At 40.6% G+C, this 25,035-nt stretch overlaps 1 protein-coding gene across 17 annotated transcripts in view; it reads left to right on the top strand.

Annotated features, from left to right (window-relative positions):
• The window catches only part of WNK2 (WNK lysine deficient protein kinase 2), a 151,960-nt gene that overhangs the window by 116,323 nt on the left and 10,602 nt on the right, over positions 1-25,035 (top strand). For 11 of the 17 annotated variants that reach the window (XM_053925761.1, XM_053925751.1, XM_053925738.1 and 8 more), the window contains 2 exons: positions 3,699-3,743; positions 5,172-5,440. The exons of 1 other annotated variant lie outside the window; for it this stretch is intronic. In XM_053925761.1, the coding sequence (XP_053781736.1) occupies positions 3,699-3,743; positions 5,172-5,440 (314 nt within the window). The remainder of the gene's footprint in view (positions 1-3,698; positions 3,744-5,171; positions 5,441-25,035) is intronic. 5 more of the 17 variants (XM_053925733.1, XM_053925724.1, XM_053925757.1 and 2 more) reach the window with 3 other exon arrangements.

Genomic DNA, 25,035 nt, shown 5'->3' with positions numbered 1-25,035 from the left:
CAGGAAACAAGGCTCTGGGACGATTAAATCTGCATAAAGTTTGGAAGTATAGGAAGTTGCAGCTTCTCTAGAACTCAGAGAATATGAGAGATGTCAGAAATGGGTGCCTACAGCTTCAGGGGGCCAGGAGGCGACCCCAAGTAGGAGAGGTAGCCAGCCTAGGGACTTAGAGCATGGGGAGATCACAGCCTCTGCACCCCCTTGGGATTGGCACCAGATCAGGCCTGCCATTAGGTGGGCAGGCCCCTGGGGATGCCTGACCCCTAAGGCAGGGCAAATCCTGGATGTAGTCTCAGAGGCTTCTCCCCACCTTACAGAACCCTCCAGCTTGGGTTATGTCACAGAAGTGATTGTAATATGGTATCCTGTTGGTCAGAAGTTGTTGTTAGGCACGTTGTCCTTCCCTGCCTCTGGCTCCTCCTGACCAGAGGCAGGGCCCATATTCTCCAGGACCTCTCTACACATGAAGCCCTTGTGTTTTTCTCCTGTGTCCAACAATGTGCCTGACATTCATGCTACAGCAAATCTGTGCCCTGCTGCCACTGTGTAGCTCCTTTAGGCCGGTCCCTCACCCAGGTGTGTTCTCTCTGCCTCCTTCCCTCCCTGTGGGGACCCACTGCAGTGGGTTTGGGAGAGGGTCCAGGGGAAGGTACATAGGGAGGACACCCAGGGCAATTTGGTGAGTGGTCTAAGGGGCTGGCCCCTCTGCTTCGAGGCCTGTGCAACCCAGGTAGTGACACCAAGGGTGAAGTCACCCTAGGGCAGAGCCAACAGGCATCTACTTCCCAGTTCCTGCTTCAGGGACAAGTTTTGTCACTTCTCAGCTTGAGAAGTTAGTGGCTTACTACGTAGACACCTACAGCAACACTTTGGTGCTCTCCACCCACTTTCTTCTCTGTGCCAGAACCAAGTGCCTTGTGCCACTGTTGGGATAAGGCCGACCTGTCAGAGATGTGCCTGTCGTCATGGGGATGGGGAACCCTGGCTGGTCTGCACTGAGGCTGTGGCCCTGCAGTTTTATGTGGTCTTTGTCATTATTTGAACACCATGGTAAATGGCAACTGTGGGGATGGCTGTAGGGCCTGGTCCATTTTTTAAGCAATCTGTCCCCATCAGACACCCTCGACTTTGAGGCATCCTGCTGGCAGCCAGCCAACGGGGGTGGGGGTGGGAAAGTATTGTCCATGCCAGGAGCAGACTCTGTTCCTGTGCCAGAGTGAATGTAGGGGAAAGTAGCATGGGCCCTTGCCCCACTGTGGGCTTGAGTGCTGCCTGGTCTGGCTGTGAGGGCAGAAGGCTGATTACTTTAAAAAAACACTCCTACAGACGTATGCTGTACAAGGACAGGACGCCAGGTCATCCTGTGTGCTTCCCTGTTACAGTCTGGGAGGAAGAGATTTCCTGCCCCACATGGACACTTCCCTGAGTAGTTCTGAGGTCTGGAAGCTGGCTTTTCTCTTCTCAAGGCCTTGGCCAACAGCAAAGTCCTGCAGGGGAAACCTCCATTCTCCACAGGAAACCAGGGGTGGGGCTGGTTTAAACCGTCATGCCCTGTGTGGACCCTCTGAGGGTCCTGGCACCCTTTCATTACTGCCTGGTAGCTTTATGAACAGAAACCAGGGGGTGTATGCCCCATTGTGGTGTGTGTGGAGTGAGCATGCCAGGATGGGGCTTGTCCATCCAATGCCATATATTTGGTGAGCACAAAGGGTAAGCTCCAGGCCAGGACAGATACTGTGGGAAGGTTGAAGGGGGCAGGGCTCTGCTGGAGTGAGGCTGGTCACCAGCCACATGATGGCCACTAGGCTGTAGTTCTGCACACAGCTGAACAGCATGATCTCAGAGTATAGGGCCCGACTCTGGTTGACTTGTGTTTAAAGTTCAGCTGGGAGGGCTAGGAGCTGTCTGTGCTCTGGTCACCTTGACCCTGTGTTGAGCATGGGCATGGAGGCCTCCCTGGACCCGTATGGCTTTCCAGCTCCAAGCACTGTGTTCTGGTGGCCCATGGCACCCACTCTGTCTTCCCACTGAGGTCTGCCTGGGGCCCCGGCTCCCTCTGGTGGTTTTGGGCAGGCAGCTGGCTATGGGTGGCCCTCCCACAGGCTGATGGGAATCAGCCTTGAACTTAAGACATCTAGCCTGGCAGGCCCAGAGCAGCCTTTTGAAAGAACCTGCTGCTATTAAGCTGTGGGGTCCCACCTAGGCATTTAGTCCCATGTTCTCGCTCATCAGTAGGGACCTGCTATGGTCTAGAAACTAAGGCTACCACCACATAAACTCAATGGGGAAATGTGCATTCCTTGGTACCCTACACAGTCACCAAGCCAGAACCCTCCTACCTGCCCCATGCAGTTCCCAAAGGGCCCTGTGTTCCCAGTAGGGCTCCATCTGGAACACAGACCAGCAAAGGCCCTTCAACGCTCCCTCTGAGATTTGGCTGAGCTGACTGCTTCTGCCTGGCTCTTTCCTTTCTATTTGCACATTAAAGATCCCAGCAGAATATCACCTGCCTTTCCCCAAGTCAGCCTCAGAATAGACAGGATGAACTAAAATAAGAACAACTGAACTTGAGGCCAGTACACTCAGCTGTTCTTCACGTTGCCTGGTCGACCTTTGCCCTCTGTCCTCAAACACAGGAGGCAGCACTGTTTGTCTTCCATGGCTAGAGTGTTGGGAATGGTGCTGCTGCTTGCTGTCAACACCTTCCAAGGAGCAGCATGGTTGTGTGCAGGGCGTCCTGCTCCTGGTGAGGGGCATGAGTGAGAACACAGAGCCTCCACGTTATTGCAGCCTTGCTGAGTGACCTTAGGGATGCCTGGGCCATCCTTGCCTGCCCCACTTCTGCCTGCCTGACTCTGGAAGGCAGGGTAAGTGGGGTGCAGCAGTCCCTCCTGGCCAGCTCATCTGCTCTCCAATTGGGCACTGAATGTTAAGGCATGCCAGACACTAAAGTCAGCGTGTCAGTCAGCACAGACAGGCTCTTGTGGATCACAGACTCCAGCAGCCCTTAGTGGTAGTCCAGTGACAAGGAGACCTTGACATGGCTTGGTGGATAGGGAGTACCAGATGAAGCTGCCAAGTATAACATAGTACAGAATGAGGGTCAGCCCTGCCTCCCACCTTTCTATAGGACTTCTTGCATTTCCTTAATGCCCTCTGCTGGCCTGGGCAGGGCAGCTATCTGAGATCCAGAACTGGCCTCAAACCTGCAAAACAATGTATCTTTTTGCACTTGGAAAACCTCCCATGGGCCTTGTGGCCAGGTTCTAGTGAGCCAGCACTCTCCTGGCTGACATTAGTGGGGTTTCCTGCCTCAATCAGTGGGGTTCCCAAAAGCCCTAGGTTTAAAAGCCCAGCTTTGTGCTTTGCCTTTTTTGTTTTGGTTTTGTTTTGTTTTCTTCTTTTCCTTTCTTCTTTTTTTTTTTTTTTTTTTTTTTTGAATATGTTTCCAGAGATACGCACTTTTCTATCAAGCTTGGGGCTTGGCCCTGCACCTCCGCCCTTCGGCGAAGCACATGTGAACTGCACACTGATTCAGGGACACCCAGTGAACCCAGGAGGCTGGTCTTTTTTCTCTGAACTTCTGGCCTCTGCTACTCCTCGCACTGATTACTTTTGCTTAAAGTGTGGTGGCTTGACCCCGTGTGTACTGTCTTCCCTAATTCTGTGGTCTTGTGTCGTTTCTTTCTCCCTTGCAGGGTCTGCCTTGAAGCGTCTCTGTCTAGGCAAAGAGCACAGCAGTCGTAATTATCAGGGTTTTTTTTCATCCCTTGTCCGCTCTCCATCGCATGGGCTTTATTGTGGCTAGTTCACATCAGGGTTTCCACGGCTGGGCCTGGAACCATGGGGCTGGCAGACAGGGAGGCGTGGGCCTGCTCTGCGCCAACCCTCTGTGGGCACTGCTCCACCTGCATTTGGTGGAACAGCCATCTGAGTGCCCCTTTGCATCTCCATGGCTCTTAGAATTTGTGCATTCTCGCCAGGACACAACTAATAGGCTGTCCTGCTCCAGAACATGCACACGTTCTCAATTGCTAATTGGCTCCTGGTCCGAAATCGTAGGAATGGGTATTTCCTTGCAGCGCTAACGATGGTGCCAGAGGAGAGTTCCTGGGGCAAAATGGGTATCAGGCTACCTGGGCTGCCCACTGCTCTCATCTCGTGCCTTTTTCTTTTTCTTTTTTTCTTTTCTGGCTGAAATGGTCATGTAGAGATAGCTCTCTGTGTGTAGAATCTCGTTACTAATGTTTAACTGTTTGTGTCTGTGCTTTTTTTGTTGCTAGCCACTAAAGTAGAGTACATTTTGCAATGGCTTGTTTGAAGAGATGGTCTTTAGGTTATTTTTAATTTTAAATGCAGAACTTTTAAAAAGTGGCTCATTCAAAATTGCCAACCAGAAATTATATGTAGGAAGAAGGGAGGGGTTGCAATTTTTTTTTTAAGTAAAAAATCCTGTTTTGGTCATTTAAAACAAATCTCTCAGTGAAGTAGCAAGTGCACTTGACTTTGCCCCACCTCTCCTGGAGCACACGGCCCAGGCCTCCCCTCCTCTGGTCACCGCTCTGCTGGTACCCAGATTGCAGGCACATTACGGATGGAAGGCTCTAGGTTTGTGCCCTTTATTAGTACCTTCCCCAGCGCTCTGGCGAGGAGAGGGGCAGTTTCTGTGTCTTATATTCCAAAACACCAAGCCATGTATATTCACAGGAATGTCAGTGACCCAGCCTATCACAGGATTTTCCCTTTGCTACAAGTATAACAGCAGCTGCTGTGTCCCCAAAGCATCCCCTCTGAGTCCTAATGTTAGATCTAAGAGTGCAGAGGCCTGAATGGTTTGCCCCCAGTCTGTGCCAGGAGTTTCCTGAGCTCTCTCACTCTGGGGCCTGGCAGGCCCAAGGTGTGTATGCATAAAGTGAATATGGAGTCAGCCTGCTAGCAGCTGGTGTCCTTTCCCCTGGCCTGGCTGATATGATGGGCGACATAGCCCACTCCCCTGTGGCCTGTGGAAATGCTTTACCATGTCTAAAAATGGCACTTGGCCCCAAAATGCAGACCATCTCCTGAAGCAAGATGTTGCCTAGCCTGTGCGAGACCATTGTATGAATGACTACAGCCAGCCCCTGGTACTGGTGGACAGTGTCACCAACCCTGGCCTGTGTGTGCCTCCCCAGGGTCCTCCACCAGCAGCCTGGTCCCAGGCCCTGAGCCAGGCCCTCCACCTGCCCTGCCTGTCCAGGCTCAGGTGAACAACAGCAACAACAAGAAAGGCACTTTCACGGATGACCTGCACAAGCTGGTGGACGAGTGGACCAGCAAGACAGTGGGGGCTTCACAGCTGAAGCCATCACTCAACCAGCTGAAGCAGACACAGAAGCTGTATGACATGGAGGCGATGGCTGGCTGGCTCCCAACCCCTGGCGAGGTGCGGGATGTAAGTGAGGTGTGGCCAGGTCAAAGGGACAGGGTGGGAGTGGGGCTGTGACCACAGGCATCAGCAGAGCAGCAGCTCTCAGCTGGATGTCAGGTGGCATCTAGGTGGGACTGTCCCAGATCTGGTGGGTGCAGCCTGGTCCTCACAGGCCCAGCTCCACCTATCCTCACTGTGATCTTAGGCTAAAGATGTGGGTGGGGTCTGCACACTGCACCCTGGGCCACCCCTTGTTAGGCTCAGGTACTCCTGGACCAGGTGGGGCAGAAGCCAGGAGCTGCTGTCTTAGATTTTGTCATGTGATGCATTCCTGTGTCAGGACTGTGCTGACATCAAACCTACTTGGAGGAGTATTCCCTCTTTTTCAATATCGTAAAGGAGTTTGTGCAAGATTGTGTTACTTCTTTTTAGCAAATATTTAGCAAAGTTCACTGATGAGACCATCTCAGCTGGCAGTTCTTTTTCTGAGTGTGGGAAGGTTCCCCTAAGGCCTTCTATTTTGAAAAATTGCAAACACACAGAAAAGTTGAAAAATCCAAAGGGAACTCTCGTGTACCTCCTATCTGCATGCTGTGATGGACATTTTGCTGCTTTTACTATCCCTTGAGGGTAAGGTTTTTGTTACGGGTTCAGTTTCTTTTATAGTTTCAGTACCGTGTGGAGTTTCTCTTCCTGTTAAGCTCTTCTTTTCTAGCAATTATTACATTCTAGATTTATTAAATTTATCTCTAAATTTAGAAATTTATCAAAGTTCTAAATTTATCTATTTTCAAATTAATTGGCATTAAAATTCCTAATATCTTCTCTTCACCATTAGCAAGATTTGCAGTGATATCTTGTTCTTCATTAGTGATATTGGTGATTTCTGGATGTGCGCTCAGTCTGTTTCTTGAGGGATTTATGAGTTTTGTTGGCCTTTTCAAGGAATTCTTCTTGGCTTTGATGATATAATTGTGTTTCATTAGTTTCTTCCTTAATTATTTCTTTTCATCTTACATTTTTTGTTCTAGAAAGTTTGTAGAGATGTGCAGTTATTGATTACCAGCTGTTCTTCTTTTATAATACAGGCTTCAGGCTACAAAATTCCCTCTAAATGGTTTTAGCTGTAAAGGTTTTGTTATGGAGCATTTTCTTTGACTTTCAGTTCCAAATATTTTGCAGTTTCCACTATGATTTTAAATGCTATAGCTATTAATCTCCTTGTGATCTATTTATTTACTGTTTTTAAGCCTAATTCTACTAATAACAGAACAAAATTTGGGTGTTTTCAGTTTACTAAAATTTGCTGGTACTGGCTTTTTGACCCAAGTCAGTCTTGGCTGCTCGAAGGATAATTGAGGCCAACCTCTTTCATTTCCTCTCACATCCACCTTCCTAGTTTGAAGCTCCCTTATTTCTCTTTTGAATGACGGCAGCACTCTCCTGACAGCTACATCTCCATCAATCTGACTCCTCAAGTTTATTCTCTGTTATTCTGCAACAAAGTTGAGAATCCTTAACATGTTCCCAAGGCCCTGCAGGGTCTTGCTGTGAACCCTGGGCAAGCTTGTGTCAGTTCTGCCACTTGGACCCCCACACTGGCTCTTAGAGCCTGTTCTGGGCTATCCCCCAGCCATCAGCCCTGCTGATTCTGTTGTTCAGATGGTTGGGATTCTTGCTAAGGTTGTTTGTTTGTTTATTTTTATTTCTTTACTATTTTTTTTTGTAAATCTAAATAACTGAAAATTTACCATTTTAATCATTTTTAAGTATATAATTCAATTAACATTAAGTATATTCACAGTGTTATACAGCCATCACTGCTATCCATGTCTAGAACATTTTCATCATCGAAAACAGAAACTTCTCACTAAGGAATACCTCATCAGTGTTCCTCCTCTGGCACCTCTGGTTACCCAGCCACTGTTAACTTTTATTTTACTTTCTGTTTCTATGGATCTGATGACTCTAGTTACTTTTTATAAGTGGAATCATACCATATTTGTCCTTTCCTGTTTTGCTTTCTTCACTTAATGTTTTCAAAGTACATTAGTATTGTAGCATGTTTTAGATCTTCATTCTTTTTTTCCCATTTTTTTTTATTTTGGTAAAATACACATAACATAAAATTTGCCACCGTAATCATTTCTAAGTACCAGTTCAGTGGCATTATGTACATTACTACTGTTGTTCGCCCATCCCCACCACCCGTTCCCAGAGTTTCTCGCACTGTTATACCGGAACTCTGTGCTCACTGAGAACAACTCCCCATGTGTGCGCCTTGCCTCGCCTGGCCCGGCCCCTGGCACCCACCGTTTTACCTTCTATTTGTATAAGGCTGACTGCTCTAGTTCCTCATGTATATGGAATCACACAGTAATTGTATTTTTATAATTGGCTTACTATGTCTAGCATAATGTCATCGGTGGTCATCTGTATTGTAGCATGTGTCAGAATTTCCCTTCTTTACAAGGCTGAACGATATTCCATGTGTATATGCCACATTTCATTTATTCATTCATCCATGGATACTTGGGTTACTTCTACCTTTTAGCAACTGTGAATAATGCCACTAGAAACATGGACGGGCAGATATCTCTTGGGGACAGTGCTTTCAGTTCTTTGAGGTATATCCCTTTCTTTGGGATTCTTTGGGATCATATGGTAATTCTACTTTTAATTTTTTGAGAAATTGTCATTTGTCATTTGTCAGTTGTCACTGAACATTTTTACAATCCTACCAACAATACAGAGTTTCCAGTTTCTCCTCATTTTTACCAAAATTTCTATTTTGTGATTTTTTTAAGAGTAGCCATCCTAATGGGTGTGAGGTGTGATTTATACTTCCATGATGATTAGTGATGTTGACATATTTTCATGTTTGTTGGCCATTTGTATATCTTCTTTGGAAAAATAACAATTTAAGTCCTTTCCCCATTTTTGTATTTATTTATTTTATTAGTACAGAGGTCTTTTATATTTTTTACACTTACTATGCCATGAATTCATAGGGAATGGGTTCCAGCAGCCCAGAGTCCTTTCAAGTGGTTCTCATACAGTGTGCATCTCTGGGTGGAGCAGGCTTCCTTGTTTTTCTGATCATTTTCCTTCACATTTTTCAGGAAGCTATCTCAGCTCTTAGAGTGCTTAATATGCTCAGTACATACTTTAATTTTAATTCTCTTGGCAAGAATCTTGCCCTTAATTTGTTTGTTCACAACAACGCCCACTGCATGCTGGGTGACACTGTAGACTCCTCCAGTTTTGCTATGGAAACATTTGTGGGACATTCGTTTTTGAACAGTGCCCTTCCCTTGATGTCTGCAATGTCACCTTTCTTGTAGATTAGCATGTAGGTGGATGGCCAAAGGGAACAACTCCATGTTTTCTAACAGGCCTAGAGAACATACAGCAGGTGCCTCTCCTCTTTCCCTTTGTGTTAGTCATTTTGGCAAATTACTGGAAGATGGTGGTCCTGGCCGAAAGGAAGGCCTTTACCCATTTTTAAATAGTATTGTGGGGGTTTTTTGTTTGTTTTTTAATCCTCACTTGAGGATATGTTTATTGATTTTAGAGAGTTAGGAAGAAGCAGGGGAGAAAGAGAGAGAGAGAAAAAACATTGACGTGGGAGAGAAACATCGGTTGCCTCCCGTATGCACCCCAGGCGGGGATTCAACTGCAACTTAGGTATGTGCCCTGACCAGGGATTGAACCGGCACCCTTTTGGTGTGGAGGATGATGCGCCAACTGAGCCACCAAGCCAGAGCTAAATAGCATCATTTTTGTTGTCGTTGAGTTTTAGCAGTTGTCTATTCTGGATACATTAATGCCTTATCAGATACATAATTTGCAAATATTTTGTGTTATTCTATGGGTTGCCTTTTTACTTTGTAGATAGTGCCTTTTGATGTACAAAAGTCTTTACTTTTCATGAAGACCAATTTCTCTCCTTTTTTCTTCTGTTGCCTGTCTGGGTTGTTGTATCCAAGAAATCATTGCCAAATCCAATGTTGCAAAACTTCGCCTATAATTCCTTCTAAGACTTTAGTAATTTTAGCTCTTATGTTCATCCCTTTAATTCATTTTGAATTAATTTTTATATATGGTGTTAAGTAAGGGTTCAACTTCATTCTTTTGTGTGTATGCCCAGTTTCCCTAGCAGTATTTGTTGAAAAGACTGTCTGTTCTTTCCCCATTGAATGGATTTGGCACCTGAATTGGAAATCATTTGACCATATGTGCAAAGGTTTATTTCTGTATTCTCTGTTCTATTCCATTGCTCTGTATGTCTGTCCTTTTGCCAGTATCATACTATTTTGATTCCTGTAGCTTTATTGTAAGTTTTGAAACCAGGAAGTGAGAGTTCCCCAACTTTGTTTTTCTCTTTCAAGATAATTTTGATTATTGGCCATCCCTTGAGACTTCTAATGCTAGTTCTTTTTCTTTTTCTTTTTTTTTGGGGGGGGAAGGATTTTTTATTTCTTGAAAAAAATGCCATTGAGACTTTAACAGTGTTTGCATTGAATCTGTATATCACTTTTGGTAGTATTAGCATATTAACAATACTAAGTCTTTCAATTCATGAACATTTATTTGCCTTTGCATTTATTTATCTCTTCCTTAATTTTTTTTTGGCAATGGTTTGTAGTTTTCACTGTGTTAGTATTTCAACTTTTAAAATTTATTCCTAAGTATTTTATTCTTTTGTATACTATTGTAAATGTAATTGTTTTCTTAATTTTCTTTTCAGATCATTCATCATTAATGTATGAAAATGCAACTGATTTTGTACTCTGCAGCTTTGCTGAATTTATGAATTAACTATTAACAGGTTTTTATTTGTTTGGTGGATTTTTTAAAGGTTATCTACATATAAGATCATGTCACCTCTGAACAGAGATAATTTTACTTTTTCCTCTCCAATATGGTTGCCTTTTGTTATTTTTTTTTCTTGCCTAATTTCTCTGGCTAGAATTTACAATACTATATTGAATAGAAGTGACAAAAGCAAGGAGCCTTACTTACCTTGTTCCTGATTTTAGAAGAGAAGCTATCACTCTTTTACCATTGAGTGTGATGTTCATTATGGGTTTTTAAATAAATAAATGTATATATATATACGTGTGTATACATATATACATGTATATATATTTTGTGTGTGTATATATATATATTTGGCCTTTATCATATTGAGGAAGTTCCATTCTATTTTTAGTTTGCTTGGTGCTTTTATCATGAAAGAATGTCAGATTTTGTCAAATGCTTTTTCTGCATTATTAATGGTATATTATATTGATTATTATATGTTAAATTGTCTTTGCATTCCTTGGATAAATTCCACTTAGTTATGGTGTATACTCCTTCTAATACATTACTAAATTTGTTCTGCTAATATTTTGTTGAGGATTTTGGCACCATTATTCATCAGGTGTATAAGTCTGTAATTTTCTTGTGATGTGTTTATCTGGCTTTGGTATCAGAATAATGCTCGCCATATAGAGTGAGTTAGGAAGTGTTCCCACTCTTCAACTTTTTGAACAGTTTGAGAAACATTGGTGAACTTTCTTTTTTAAATGTTGGTAAAATTCACTAGTGAAGTAAATTGGTACTGGGTTTCTCTCTGTTGAGAGGTTTTTGATTACTGATTCAATTTCACTGTTGTTATAAGTCTCTTCAGATTTTCTGTTTCTTCTTGAGTCAGTTCTTCTAGTAGGTATGTTTCAAGAAATTTTTCTATTTCATGAAAGTTCTCTAGTTTGGCAGCTAAAACTTTGTCAATTTGTTCATCTTTTTAAGGAACTAATTTGGTTTCATTGATTTTTTCCTAATAGTTTTCTATCCTTTATTTTATTTTTGTTATGGTATACACCTAGGGTTATTGATTTAAGATCTTTCTTTTTTTTATTCATTTTTATTCTTTTAATATATTTTATTGATTATGCTATTACAGCTGTCCATATTTTTCTTCCCATTATTCCCCTCTGCCATGCACCCCCCTCCCACCAGCATTTGCCACTTTAGTTCATGTCCATGGGTCATACATACAAGTTCTTTGGCTTCTCCATTTCCCATACTATTCTTAACATCCCCCTGTCTATTTTTGTGCTTACCATTTATGCTTCTTATTCCCTCTACCTTTTCCCCCATTCTCCCCTGCCCCACTGCATGCTGATAACCTTCCATGTGATCTCCATTTCTGTGATTCTGTTCCTGTTCTAGTTGTTTCCTTAGTTTGTTTTTGTTTTATGTTCAGTTGTTGATAGTTGTGAGTTTGTTGTCATTTTACTGTTCATAGTTTTTTATCTTCTTTTTCTTAGATAAGTCCCTTTAACATTTATATGATAAGGGCTTGGTAATGATGAACTGCTTTAACTTGACCTTATCAGGGAAGCACTTTATCTGCCCTTCCATTCTAAATGGTAGCTTTGCTGGATAATCTTGGATGTAGGCCCTTGCCTTTCATGACTTTGAATACTTCCTTCCATCCCCTTCTTGCCTGGAAGACTTCTTTTGAGAAATCAGCTGATAGGCTAACAGGAACTCCTTTGTAGGTAACTGTCTCCTTTTCTCTTAAGAGAATCTTGCTTTTAAGATTCTCTCCTTCTCTTGAATCTTGGGTGATGTGATTATGATGTGCCTTGGTGTGTGCTTCCTTGTGTCCAATTTCTTCGGGACTCTCTGAGCTTCTTGTACCTCCTCGAAGTCTATTTCCTTTGCCAGACTGGGGAAGTTCTCCTTCATTATTGTTTTCAACAAAGTTTTCAATTTCTTGATCTTCCCCTTCTCCTTCTGGCACCCCTCTGATTGGGGTGTAGGAACATTTAAAGTTGTCCCAGAGGTTCCTAAGCTTCTCCTCATTTTTTGGAATTCTTGTTTCTTCATTCTGTTCTTGTTGAATGTTTCCTTCTTTTTTCTGCTCCAAACCATTGATTTGAGTCCTGGTTTCCTTCCCATAACTGTTGGTTCCCTGTACATATTCCTTTATTTTGCTTTGCATAGCCTTCACTTTTTCCTCCATTTTGTGACCATAGTCAACCATTTCTGTGAGCATCCTGATTACCAGTGTTTTGAACTCTACATCTGATAGGTTGGCTATCTCCTCATTGCTTAGTTCTGTTTTTGGAGTTTTGATCTGTTCTTTCATTTGGGCCATACTTTTTTGTCTGGGCATGCCTGTTACGTAGTAAGGAGTGGAGCCTTTACTATTTGCCAGGGCAGGACAACCCAGGTCTCTGCATTGTGGTGCTATATGTGGGAGAGGGATCAGAGAGGGAACAATGCCCCTTGCTCAGCTTTGGGCCGACTTTCACTCACTTCCCCTGCTACACACAAGCAAATTGGGCCCTTCTGGTGCTGATTCCATGGTGGGTGGGTTTGTGTATATTCTAGGATCCTTGGGTCTCTCCAATGAACTCTCCTGTGAGGCTGGGAGTTTCTCCCATTGATAAAACCCTCACAGGTTTTTTCAGTCAGAGGTTTTGAGGCTTTATTCTAACCCCGCACTGGAACCCTGGGTTGTGTGGTCTGTCTTGCTTTCCAGTTGTTTCTCACGGTTTATCGGCTCACAATGTGGGACCACTGGCGCCACCAGTCACCTCCTGCCCGAGTCCTCCAGCTGCCAGGGCCTCCAACCACTGCCTTGCCGTGAGTCCTCTCTGCCCTGGCCGCCCGTCTCCACCCCTCCTACCAGTCTGGATGAATGTTTCTTTATCCCCTTGGTTGTCAGACTTCCATGCAGTTCGATTTTCTGGCAGTTTTGGTTATTGTTTGTTTTAAATTTGTTATCATCCTTCTTTTGGTTATGCGAGGAGGCAAAGTGTATCTACCTACACCTCCTTCTTGGCCAGAAGTCTAACTTTCTCCATATTTCCTCTTTTTCAAGATAGGCATTTACAGCTATAAATTTTCCTCTAAGAACTCGCTTTTCTTTATCTCATAAATATAGATATGTTATCTTTCCCTTTTCATTTGTCCCATAGTATTTTCTAATTTCCTTGTAATTACTTCTTTGACCCTTTGGTTAAAGTATGTTGTTTCATTTTGCATGTATGTAAATCTTGTACTTTTCTTTTTTTTACTTATTTCTAATTTCATTCATTGTGTTAGAAATGATACTTTGTATGATTTTAAACTTTTAAAATGTACTGTGACTTGTTTTATGACCTAACATATGGCCTATTCTGGAGACTGTTCCATGTGGTCTTGAAAAGAAAGTAAATTTTGCTGTTGTAGGGTGGAATATTCTATAAAAGTTCATTAGGGTTAATTGGCTTATGGTGATATTCAGGCCCTCTCTTTCCTTATTGATTTGTCTAGTTGGCTGTTTTATTCTTAACTGAGAGTGATGTATTGAAGTCTGCAACTGTTAGTGTAGAATTGTCTAGTTTTCTCTTTAGTTTTCTCTCTGTATCACATCAGTTGGAGCTCTGTTGTTAGCTGCATATAAATTTATGTATCTTGATGGATCAAACCTTTTATCAGTATATACTGTCCTTCTTTGTCTCTTGTAACCTTTTTTGACTCAAAATCTATTTTGTCTGATAATAAAATAGCCACCCAGCTCTCTTTTTCTATCCTTTTACTTTCCACCTGTTTGTGTCTTTGTATCTAAAAGGAGTATCGTACAGATAAGTGTATAGATCAACCAAACTTTATGCATTCTGCCAATCTCTGTTTATTAATGAGAGAGTTTAACCCACTTATATTTGAAGTAATTATAGATAGGAGAGGATTTCTGCCATCTAACTATTTTTTTTTCTATGTCTTATAGATTTTTACTCCTCAATTCTCCATTATTGTTTTTAAAAATATTTGAATTTTTTTTCTAGTGTATAATTTTGATTCCTTTTTCTTCACTTTTCTATGTGGGTTACCTTGGAGATTAGAATTAAGATCTTAAATTTGTGACAACCTGGTTTGAATAATAACTGTTTCCAATAGTATGTAAACCCTTTGCTCCTAATCATCTGCATCCTGCTGCCTTTGTATTGTTTTGTCATAGATTGAATTTTTGAATATGTACTCAGTAACATAGATTTATAATTATTATTTACCTTTACCTTTTAAATTATATATGAGGAACAAAGAATTAAAACCAAAAGTACAATATATTTACCCTATTCAGTTATCTTCTTTATTTCTTCATGTGGCTCTGAGTTACTGCTTATTATCTTTTCATTTTAGCCTGAGGACTCCCTTTAGCATTTCTTGAGGGCCTATCTTTTACTAAAAACCTCTCTTAGTTTTTGTTTATCCAAGAGCCTTAATTTCTTATTCTTCTTAAAAATTTTTGTTGCAATTATCCAATACCATTTTAAATGGTAATTTTTCATTACCATTTATTCACCTTATACCCTCTTCCACATCCACCCACGCCCCTTCCCTAGAATCACCACATTGTTGACCATGTCCAAGAGTCCTTTTCCCCTTTGCTTGATCCCTCCACCCTCTAACTGTGTTCCACCCAGAGGTGTCATCTTGCTCTCTATCTACAAGTCTGTCTCTGTTTTTGCTAGTTAGTTCAGTTCATTTTTAGATTCCACATATGAGTGAAATAATATGCTGTTTGTCTTTCTCTGATTCACATATTTCATTTAGCATAATGTTCTCCAGGTCCACCCATGCTGTCACAAATGGTAAGATTTTCTTCTTTTTGATGGGTGAGTAGTATTCTATTGTGTAAATGTACCATGGTTGTTTTATTCACTCATCTACTAAGGACACTTGGGGTGCTTCCAAATCTTGGATATTGTAAATAATGCTGCAATGAACATAGGGGTGGTTATATTCTTTTAAATTACTGTTTCAGGTTACTTCAAATAAATTCCCAGAAGTGGAATTGCTCAGTCATAAAGAAGTTCCATTTTTAATTTTCTGAGGAAACTCCATACTGCTTTCCACAGTGGCTGCACCAGTTTGCATTCCCACCAACAGTGCAAAAGTATTCTTTCTCCACATCCTTGCCAGCACTTGTTTTTGTAGATTCATTGATGACAGCCATTCTGATAGGTATGAGGTGATATCTCATTGTGGTTTCCTGAGAAGATATATCAGAAAAAATATTGCTATGAACAGTGTCCAAGATTTTACTGCCTATGTTTTCTGCTAGGATTTTTATGATTTGGGGTTTAACATTTAAGATTTTAATCCCTTTTTAATTTATTATCGAGTGTGGCATAAAAGGGTGTATAGTTTCACTTTTTTTGTACGAATCTGTCCAATTTTCCCAACACCATTTATTGAATAAATTATCTTTAGCCCATTGTATGTGCTTTCTTCCTCTGTCAAATATTAATTGACTATAAGTGTGTAGATTTATTTCTGGGTTGTCTCTTCTGTTCCATTGATCTATGTCTCTGTTTTTATGCCAGTACCATTTTTAAAAATATTTTATTTATTTATTTTTAGAGAGGGGAAGGTAGGGAGAAAGAAAGGGAGAGAAACACATCAATGTGTGGTTGCCTCTCACATGTCCCCCACGGGGGACCTGGCCTGCAACCCAGGCAAGTTCCCCAGACTGGGAATCGAACTGGTGACCCTTTAGTTCACAGGCTGGAGCTCAATCCACTAAGCCGTATCAGTCAGGGCCCATGATGTTTTGATTATTATGGCCTTATAATATAGTTTGATATTAGGTAGCATGATTCTGTCAACTTTGTTCTTCTTTCTCAAAATCACTGTTTCTGTTTAGGGTCTTTTGTGATTCCTTATAAATATTTGAAATATTGGTCTAGTTCTGTGAAACATATCATTGGTATCTTGATAGGAATTGCATTGAATCTATAGATTGCGTTGGGTAGTGTGGACGTTTTAATTATGTAAATTATTCCTATCCATGAACATGGTATGTGCTTCCACTTATTTGTATCTTCTTCAATTCCTTTCTTCAGTATCTCATAATTTTCCAAGTACAAGTTTTTACATCATTGGTTAGATTTATTCCTAGGTATTTTATTCTTTTTGGAGCAATTGTGAATGGGATTGTTTTCTTAATTTCCCTTTCTGATAGTTAATTATTGGCATATAAAAATACAATTGATTTCTAGATACTAATTTTGTATCCTGCTACTTGTACCGAATTCATTGATCAGGTCTAGTAATTTCTGATAACCGTTTCGGGGTTCTCTTTGTATAGTATCATGTCATCTGCAAACAATGACAGTTTTGCTTCTCCTTTCCAATTTGGATGCCTTTTATTTCTTCTTCGTGTCTGATTGCTGTGGCTAGGACCTCCAGCCCTACATTTGATAAGAGAGTAAAAGCAAGACCACTTGTAGTTTTTGCCCACTGAGTTCGATGTTCACAGTGGGTTTGTTATACATGGCCCTTACTATATTTTGGTATGTTCCCTTTATTCACACTTTGTGGAGAGTTTTTATCATTAACAGATGTTGGATTTTATCAAATGCTTTTCTGCTTTTATTGATATCATCGTGGTTTTTCTTCATTTTGTTTATGTGGTATATCACATTTATTGATTTGTGGATCTTGTATCAACCTTGCATCTCTGAAATAAATCCCATTTGATCATGTTGTATGATCTTTTTGATGTAATGTAATATTTATTTTTACTAACATTTTGTTGAGGATTTTAGCATCTATGTTCATCAGGTATATTGGCATATAATTTCCTTTTTCTGTAATCTCCCTTTTTTTAAAAATTATTTTATTATTGTTCAAGTACAGTTGTCTACGTTTACCCCCCACCAGTACCTTCCATACCTCAGCCATCCTCATCTCCCTCCCTTGCTTCTACCCACCCCACCCCACCCCCGATTTTGTTCATGTGTCCGTTATAATTGTTCCTGAAAATGCTTACCCCTTTCCCCTCCCTTATCCCCTCCCACATACCCTCTGGTTACTGTCACATTTTTCTTAATTTCAATGTCTCTGGTTATATTTTGCTTGCTTGTTTGTTTCATTGATTAGGTTCCACTTAAAGGTGAGATAATATGGTATTTGTCCCTCATTGTCTGGCTTATTTTACTTAGCATAATACTCTCCAGTTCCATCCATGCTGTCGAAAAGGGTAGGAGCTCCTTCTTTCTTTCCTTCTGCTGCGTAATATTCCATAATGTACATGTACCATAGTTTTTTAATCCATTTATTTACTGATGGGCACCTAGGTTGCTTCCAGCACTTCACTATTGTAAATTGTGCTGCTGTGAACATTGGGGTGCATAGGTTCTTCTGGATTGATGTTTCAGGGGTCTTAGGGTATAATCCCAGCAGCGGAATTGCCAGATTAAAGGCAGTTCCATTTTCAGTTTTCTGAGGCTATTCCATACTGTTTTCCACAGTGGTTGCACCAGTCTACATTCCAACCAACAATGCACTAGGGTTCCCTTTTCCCACAACCTCTCCAACACTTGTTGATTTGTCTATGATGACCGTTCTCACCGAGGTGAAGTGGTATCTCATTACGGTTTCAGTTTGCATCTCTCTGATGGCTAGTGATGCTGAGCATCTTTTCATATGCCCCTGGGCCCTCTCTGTATGTCCTCCTTGGAGAAGTGTCTGTACAAGTCTTTTGCCCATTTTTTAATTGGGTTCTTTGTCTTCACATAGTGGAGTCCTGTGAGTTCTTTATATATTTTGGAGATCAAACCCTTGTCCAAGGTATCATTGGCAAATATGTTTTCCCATACTGTTGGTTCTCTTTGTAATTTGGTGCTGTTTTCTTTAGCCATGCAGAAGCTTGTTATTTTGATGAGGTCCCATTTGTTTATTCTTTCCTTTATCTCCCTTGCTTTTGGGGACATGTCTGTGAGGATGTTGCCGCTTGGAATGTCTGAGATCTTCCTGCCAATTATACTTCTAGCATTTTTATGATGTTACAACTTATATTTAAGTCTTTTATCCACCTTGAATTTATTTTTGTGTATGGTGTAAGTTGGAGATCGAGTTTCCCTTTTTTGCACGTAGCTGTCCAGATCTCCCAACACCATTTGTTGAAGAGACTATTTTTGCTCCATTTTATGCTCCTACCTCCTTTGTCAAATATTAATTGTCCATAGAGACTTGGGTTTATTTCTGGGCTCTCTATTCTGTTCCATTGATCTATGTGTCTGTTCTTGTGCTACTACCAGGCTGTTTTGATTACAGTGGCCTTATAATATAGCTTGATATCAGGTATTGTGATCCCTCCTGCTTTGTTCTTCTTTCTCAAAATTGCTGCAGCTATACAGGGTCATTTGTGGTTCCATGTAAATTTTTGAAATATTTGTTCTGTATCTGTGAAATATGTCAATGGTACTTTAAAAGGGATTGAGTTGAATATATAAATCGCTTTGGAAATATGGCCATTTTGATGATGTTAATTCTTCCAATCCATGAGCATGGTTTGTTTATGTCTTCCTTGATTTGTTTCTTCAATGTTGTGTAGTTTTCTGAGTGCAGGTCTTTTGCCTCCTTGGTTAGGTTTATTCCTAGGTACTTTATTTTTCTTGTTGCTATAGCAGTGGGATTTTTTCCTGATTTCTGTGTCTGATATTTCATTGTTGATATACAAAAATGCCTTTGATTTCTGAATGTTGACTTTGTATCCTGCTCTTTTACCAAATTCACATATTGGGCCGAACAGTTTTTTTGGTGGAGTCTGTAAGGATTTTCTATGTACACTATCATGTCATCTGCTACCTATGACAGTCTTGTTTCCTCCTTTCTAATTTGGATGCCTTTTATTTCTGTTTCTTGTCTGATTGCTGTGGCTAGGACTTCCAATACTATGTTGAATAAGAGTGGTGAAAGTGGACATCCTTGTCTTGTTCCTAATCTTAGTGGGAAAACTTTTATTTTTTGTCCATTCAGTATGATGTTGGCTGTAGGTCTCTCGTATATGGCCTTTATTATGTTGAGGAATGCTCCCTCTATTCCTTCTTTGGTGAGTGCTTTAATCATAAATGGGTCCTGTATCTTATCAAATGCTTTTTCCACATCTATTGATATGATCATGTGATTTTTGTCTTTCCTCCTATTTATTTGATGTATTACATTTATTGATTTTTGAATATTGTACCATCCTTGCATCCCTGGGATGAATCCCAATTGATCATGGTGTATGATCTTTTTAATGTAGTGCTGGATGCAGTTTGCCAATATTTTGTTGAGAATTTTAGCATCTATGTTCATCAGCAATATTGGCCTGAAGTTTTCTTTATTTGTTATGTCTTTTTCTGGTTTTGGGATTTGGATGATGCTGACTTCATAAAAAGAGTTCGGGAGTCTTCCATCTTCTTGGATTTTTTGGAATAGTCTGTGAAGGATAGGGGTTAGCTCATCTTTAAATGCTTTGTAAAATTCTGTGAAACCTCTGGTCCAGGGCTTTTGTGTCAGGAGTTTTTTGATGACTGCTTAAATTTCGTCAGCTGTTATTGGTCTGTTCAGGCTTTCTGCTTCTTCATTCAGTTTTGGAAGATTATGTTTTTCTAGAAGTTTGTCCATTTCACCTAGGTTTTCAAATTTCCTGGCATACAGTTCTTCGTAGTAATTTCTTACAATCCTTTGTAGTTTTGTCATACCAGTTGTAATCTCTCCTCTTTCATTTCTGATTTTCTTTGGGTCTTCTCTTTCTTTCTTGATGAGTCTGCTTAAAGGCTTGTCAATTTTGTTTATCTTTTCAAAGAACCAGGTCCTGGATTTATTGATCCTTAGAATTGTGCTTTTAGTCTCTATGTCATTTAACTCTGTTCTGATCTTGGTTATTTCCTTCATTCTACTTTCCCTGGGCTGTCTTCGTTGTTGTTCCTTGAGTTCTTATTTGAAATGTTTCTATCGTTTTTAGGTAGGCCTGAATGGCAATGAACTTCCCTCTCAGGACAGCCTTCACTGTGTCGCATAGGTTTCGGTTTGTTGTGAGTTCATTTTCATTTGTTTCCAGAAGCTTTTCATTTCTTCCTTAATCTCATTCTTGATCCACTCATTGTTTAATAGCATGCTATTCAATCTCCATGAGTTTGAGTGGTTTTGAGTTTTATTCCTTGGATTTGGTTTCTAGTTTCAGTCCCTTGTGGTCACAGGAAATGCTTGATATGATTTCAATTTTCTTGAATTTGTTGAGGCTTGCTTTGTGTCCTATCATGTGGTCTATCTTTGAGAAAGTTCCATGTACACTTGAAAAGAATGTGTATTTTGCTTCTTTGGGATGAAAGGCTCTAAATATATCAGTTAAGTGCATTTGATCTAGCATATTTGTTCAATGTCACAATATCTTTGTTGATACTTTGTTTGGAAGATCTACCCATCTTTGACAGTGAGCTGTTAAAATCCCCTACTATTATTGTGTTACTGTCAATGTCTTTCTTGAAGTCCTGCAAGATTTTCTTTATGTATTTGGGTGCTCTTATGTTGGGTGCATATATATTTACAATTTTTATGTCTTCATGATGGATTCTTCCCTTGAGTATTATGAAGTGACCTTCTGGGTCTCTTTTCATGGCCCTCTTTTTGAAGTCTATTTTGTCTGATATGAGTATTCCTATCCCGGCTTTTTTTCCCTGTTCATTTGCTTGGAGAATTTGTTTCCAGCCCTTTACTTTCGGTCTGTGTAGGTCTTTTGTTCTGAGGCAGCATATGTGTGGGTCATGACTTCTTATCCTTTCAGTTGTTCTATGTCTTTTGATTGGAGCATTTACTCCATTTACTTTTAACGTTATTATTGGTAGGTCCTTAATCATTGCCAGTTATTTCGTACCTGTGTTCCTCTCTCTCTCTCACTCTTTTTTTTCCCTTTTGTTAAAGCCAACCGTTTAGTATCTCTTGCAGAGCTGATTTGGTGGAGGTGTATTCTTTGAGGCTTCTTTTGTCTGGGATACTCCTTATTTGGCCTTCCATTTTAATTGGGAGCCTTGCTGGATAGAGTAGTCTTAGTTGCATGCCTTTGGTTTTCATTGGTTTTGGCTTGGAATATTTCTTGCCAATCTCTTGGCGTGGAGTGTTTCCATTGAGAAGTCAGCTGCTAGTTTTATCTGGGCTCCCTTGTAAGATTCTCTGTTTGTCTTGGAATGTTACCATATTAATTATGATATGTATTAGAATGGGCCTCTTTGGGTTCCTCTTGATTTGGACTCTGTTTCCTGGATTTGTGTGACTTTTTCTTTTGTCAAATTAGGGAAGTTTTCCATCCTTACTTTTTCAAACAGGTTTTCTATCCCTAGCTTCTCTTCTCCTTCTGGTATCCCTAATATACAAATATTATTACATTTTATGTTGTCCTGCATTTCCCTTAACACCTCTTCATTCTTTCTGAGTCTTTTTTCCTTTTCTTGCTCTTTCTGGGTGTTTTTTCCTCTGCTTCATCTATCTTTTGATTCATTCTACTGTGTTCTTCAGTTCAGAAATTGTATTTTCATTTCCTCTTGGCCCTTGTTGATGGTTTCTGTTTCCTTTTACATGTTGATAGATTGCAGTTAGTTTTCTGGTAATTCTCTGGGAGCTCATTGAGCTTCCTGTTAAACATTGCGTTGAACTCCGTATCTGATGGTTGAATTGCCTCTAGTTCGTTTAGCATTCTTTCTGAGGCTTCCTCTTTCCCTTTCCTTTGGGATTTATTTGTCTTCCCATTATTTGTGAGACTCTTCTTGTTAGCCTCTGCTTCTTGAATTGATCTGTTCTGCCTTCCTATGTTTGTGGTGTCAACTTCTATGGTAGGATAGCTGTGATATTTAATGGTGCCATCTCCTGAGAGGGGAACGCCAGGAGAAAGAAAGGCAGAGAAACATCAGTGTATGTTTGCCTCTTACACACCCCCTACTGGAGACCTGGCCTGCAACCCAGGCATGTGCCCCCCAGGCATGTGCCCTGACTGGGAATCGAACCAGTGGCCCTTTGATTCACAGACCAGCACTCAATCACTGAGCAACACCAGCTAGGGCAAGGTTTTGAGGCTTCTCTCTCGCTATTGTTGTTTGTCCTGGGTAATTTCTCCACCATTAGTTGTACTTCCTGGTTGGAGGTTAGTGTGGCTTCCACTCACTCCTTCACCATCTTCCTTAATAAAGGAAGGTCTGTTGGTAGTTCCTTTGTTAGGAGGTTCTCTCTTCCAGCAGGTATACTGGTGTTTACAGCTCCCACCTAGTCTTATGTGATCGGTTGGAGGGGGAAGGCAAAATGGATTAAGACAACAGGAGTGTATTCTACCAGATTTAAACTACCAACACATAAAGAAGAGATTGGAGATCCTTTGGATACATATAGTATTAACTGATATTTCACACAACTAGCCAGTTTTTAGAACGGTTGGAAAAAAAATAAGAAGAGTCTTGTTCGAAGGAGGAAGGATTGTGAGTTGAATCCAGAAAACAGTTAGCTTGTGCAAGATCAGATTATGAGATACAGTGAGAGTAAAGGATAGAACATAGGCGTAGTGTGCAAGAGAATAGAGTTAACCACAACAGTAATAAAGTTCCGGAAGATGGTAAGCTGGGCTAAGATCCAGGAGGGGTGCTGTGTGGTATTTGTAATTGTATGGAACAACAATTATTTACAATAATACTGGAACCACAATCACATGACAGAATCTATGTGATCTGAATAACAAGAATAGGAAGTACATGACCTAGAGTAATATGGTATTGGAACACAAGTGAAATGAAATACAGAAAATTAAAAATATACTGTGAAAGAGAGAACAAGGAAAACCAGTCAAATAATGCAATTAAACAATCTAAACGAAGAAAACTAAACAGAAGTGAAATTAAAAAAATACTCATAAAATAAAAGAAGTAAAAATAATGAAAAACTAATAATAATACAAATAAACAATAACTTGCACATTCTTTAGAATAGCAAAGTGAAGTTTGTCTCAGTTTCTCAGTTGTTGGGATTAGCCCTCGTTGGGTCTGACTCAGATCCTTTCTCAGTTCCAGGTCTTAATTGTCTCACTTGTAGGGGGAGGAAAAAAGGGAAAGGAAAAAAAAGCCTCCTGCTGACTTTAAACTGTCCAAGCGAATTCTGCTGGTCTTCCTGGCTGCAGCAGGCTGAAGGAGGTTGGGTTTCGCTTTTCTTTCTTCCTGTTGTTTTGCACAGGTTGGGGCCAGGTCTGGGCTGCACTCTTCACAGTTGCCCAGCCTGCAGCCCAGTTCCTCAGTTCACTGCTGGGCCCCCAGTGCCCTACTGCACCAGGCGTACACATTCAGTCCACCAGTTGTGCTGTCCTTGAGGTGCACCAATTAGGGGCAACTCACACACCACCTTCCTGTTCTTTGCTGTCCTAGGTGCTAGGCACTCTCAAAGTCTCTTCAGGGTAGTTCAGCTTCCCCAATGAGTTCAGTCTTTCTGGAGACTGCTGACTCCCTGAGCCCTGCAGCTCTCCTCTGTGGGTGAGGGGCGCCCTCCTTCCTCTTGGTGCGTCAGTCTCCTCCTTCCTTTTAGCGTGTCAATGTGTAATGTCTTTAATCTGGTTTTGGAATTAGTACAATGCTGGCCTTGTAAAGTGAGCTTGAGTGTCTTCCCTCCTTTTCAATTTTTTTGGACTCATTTGACAAGGACAGGTGTTAGTTCTCCTCAGAATGTTTGGTAAAATTCACCTGCGAAGCCATCTGGTCTAGGGCATTTGTTTGTTGGGAGTTTTGTGATTACTGCTTCAATTTCACTAGGTGTAATCTGCCTATTCAGATTATCTGATTCTTCCTGATTTAGTTTTGGAAGATTGTTTGTAGGAATTTATCCAGTTTGTCCGATTTGTTGCCATATAGGAGTTTATGATATCTTCTTACAGTCCTTTGTATTTTTTGGTGTCAGTTGGTATACCTCCTCTTTCATTTCTAATTTTATTTATTTGGGTCCCCTCTCTCTTTTTTCCTTGATGGGTCTGGTTAAAGGTTTGTCAATCTTGTTTCTCTTTTCAAAGTACTAGCTCTAGGTTTCATTGATATTTTGTATTGTTTTTTAAGACAATACAAAAATATTGTTTATTTCTACTCTGATCTTATTATTTCCCTTCTTCTATTCACTTCTTTGTTTTTTGTTCTTTTTCAAATTTTTTAAATGTGATGTTAGATTTTTTTAATCTAAGGTTTTTCTTCTTTCTTGAGGTGGTCCTGTAATGCTATGAATTTCCCTCTTAAGACGGCTTTCTCTGTGCCCCATAAGTTTCGGGTGTTTTGTTCTCATTTTCTTTGTTGCAAGATATCTTGATCTCTTTTTTGATATTGTCATTAATTCACTCCTTGTTTAATATGTTATTTAGCTTACACATCATTGTGTATTTTTCAGTTTTCTCGTGATTGATTTCTAGTTTCATAGCATTAAGGTCAGAGAGGATGCTTGTTATGATTTCAGTCGCTTTAAGTTTATTAAGATTTGTTTTGTGTCCTAACATGAGGTCTATCCTATAAAATGTTCCACATGCACTTGAAAAGAATGTGTATTCTGCTGCTTTGGGGTGAAATGCTCTGTAAATATCAATTACATCCATTTGATCTTGTGTGTCATTTAAGGCAACTGCCCCTGTTGATTTTTTGTCAGGAATATTTATCCACTGAAGTCAGTGGGGTGTTAAAATTCCCTACTCTTACTGTATTTCTGTCAATCTCTCCTTTTATATCCCTCAAGATTTGCTTTACGTATATATTTAGGTGCTCCTGTGTTGGTTGTGTAAATGTTTACTAGGGTTATATCCTCTTGTTGGA

Source organism: Desmodus rotundus, chromosome 1 (genome assembly GCF_022682495.2).
Source record: "Desmodus rotundus isolate HL8 chromosome 1, HLdesRot8A.1, whole genome shotgun sequence".
Lineage (NCBI taxonomy): Eukaryota > Metazoa > Chordata > Mammalia > Chiroptera > Phyllostomidae > Desmodus > Desmodus rotundus.
Note: the sequence above shows the minus strand (reverse complement) of the source record. Positions and strands in the feature narration are given on the sequence as shown.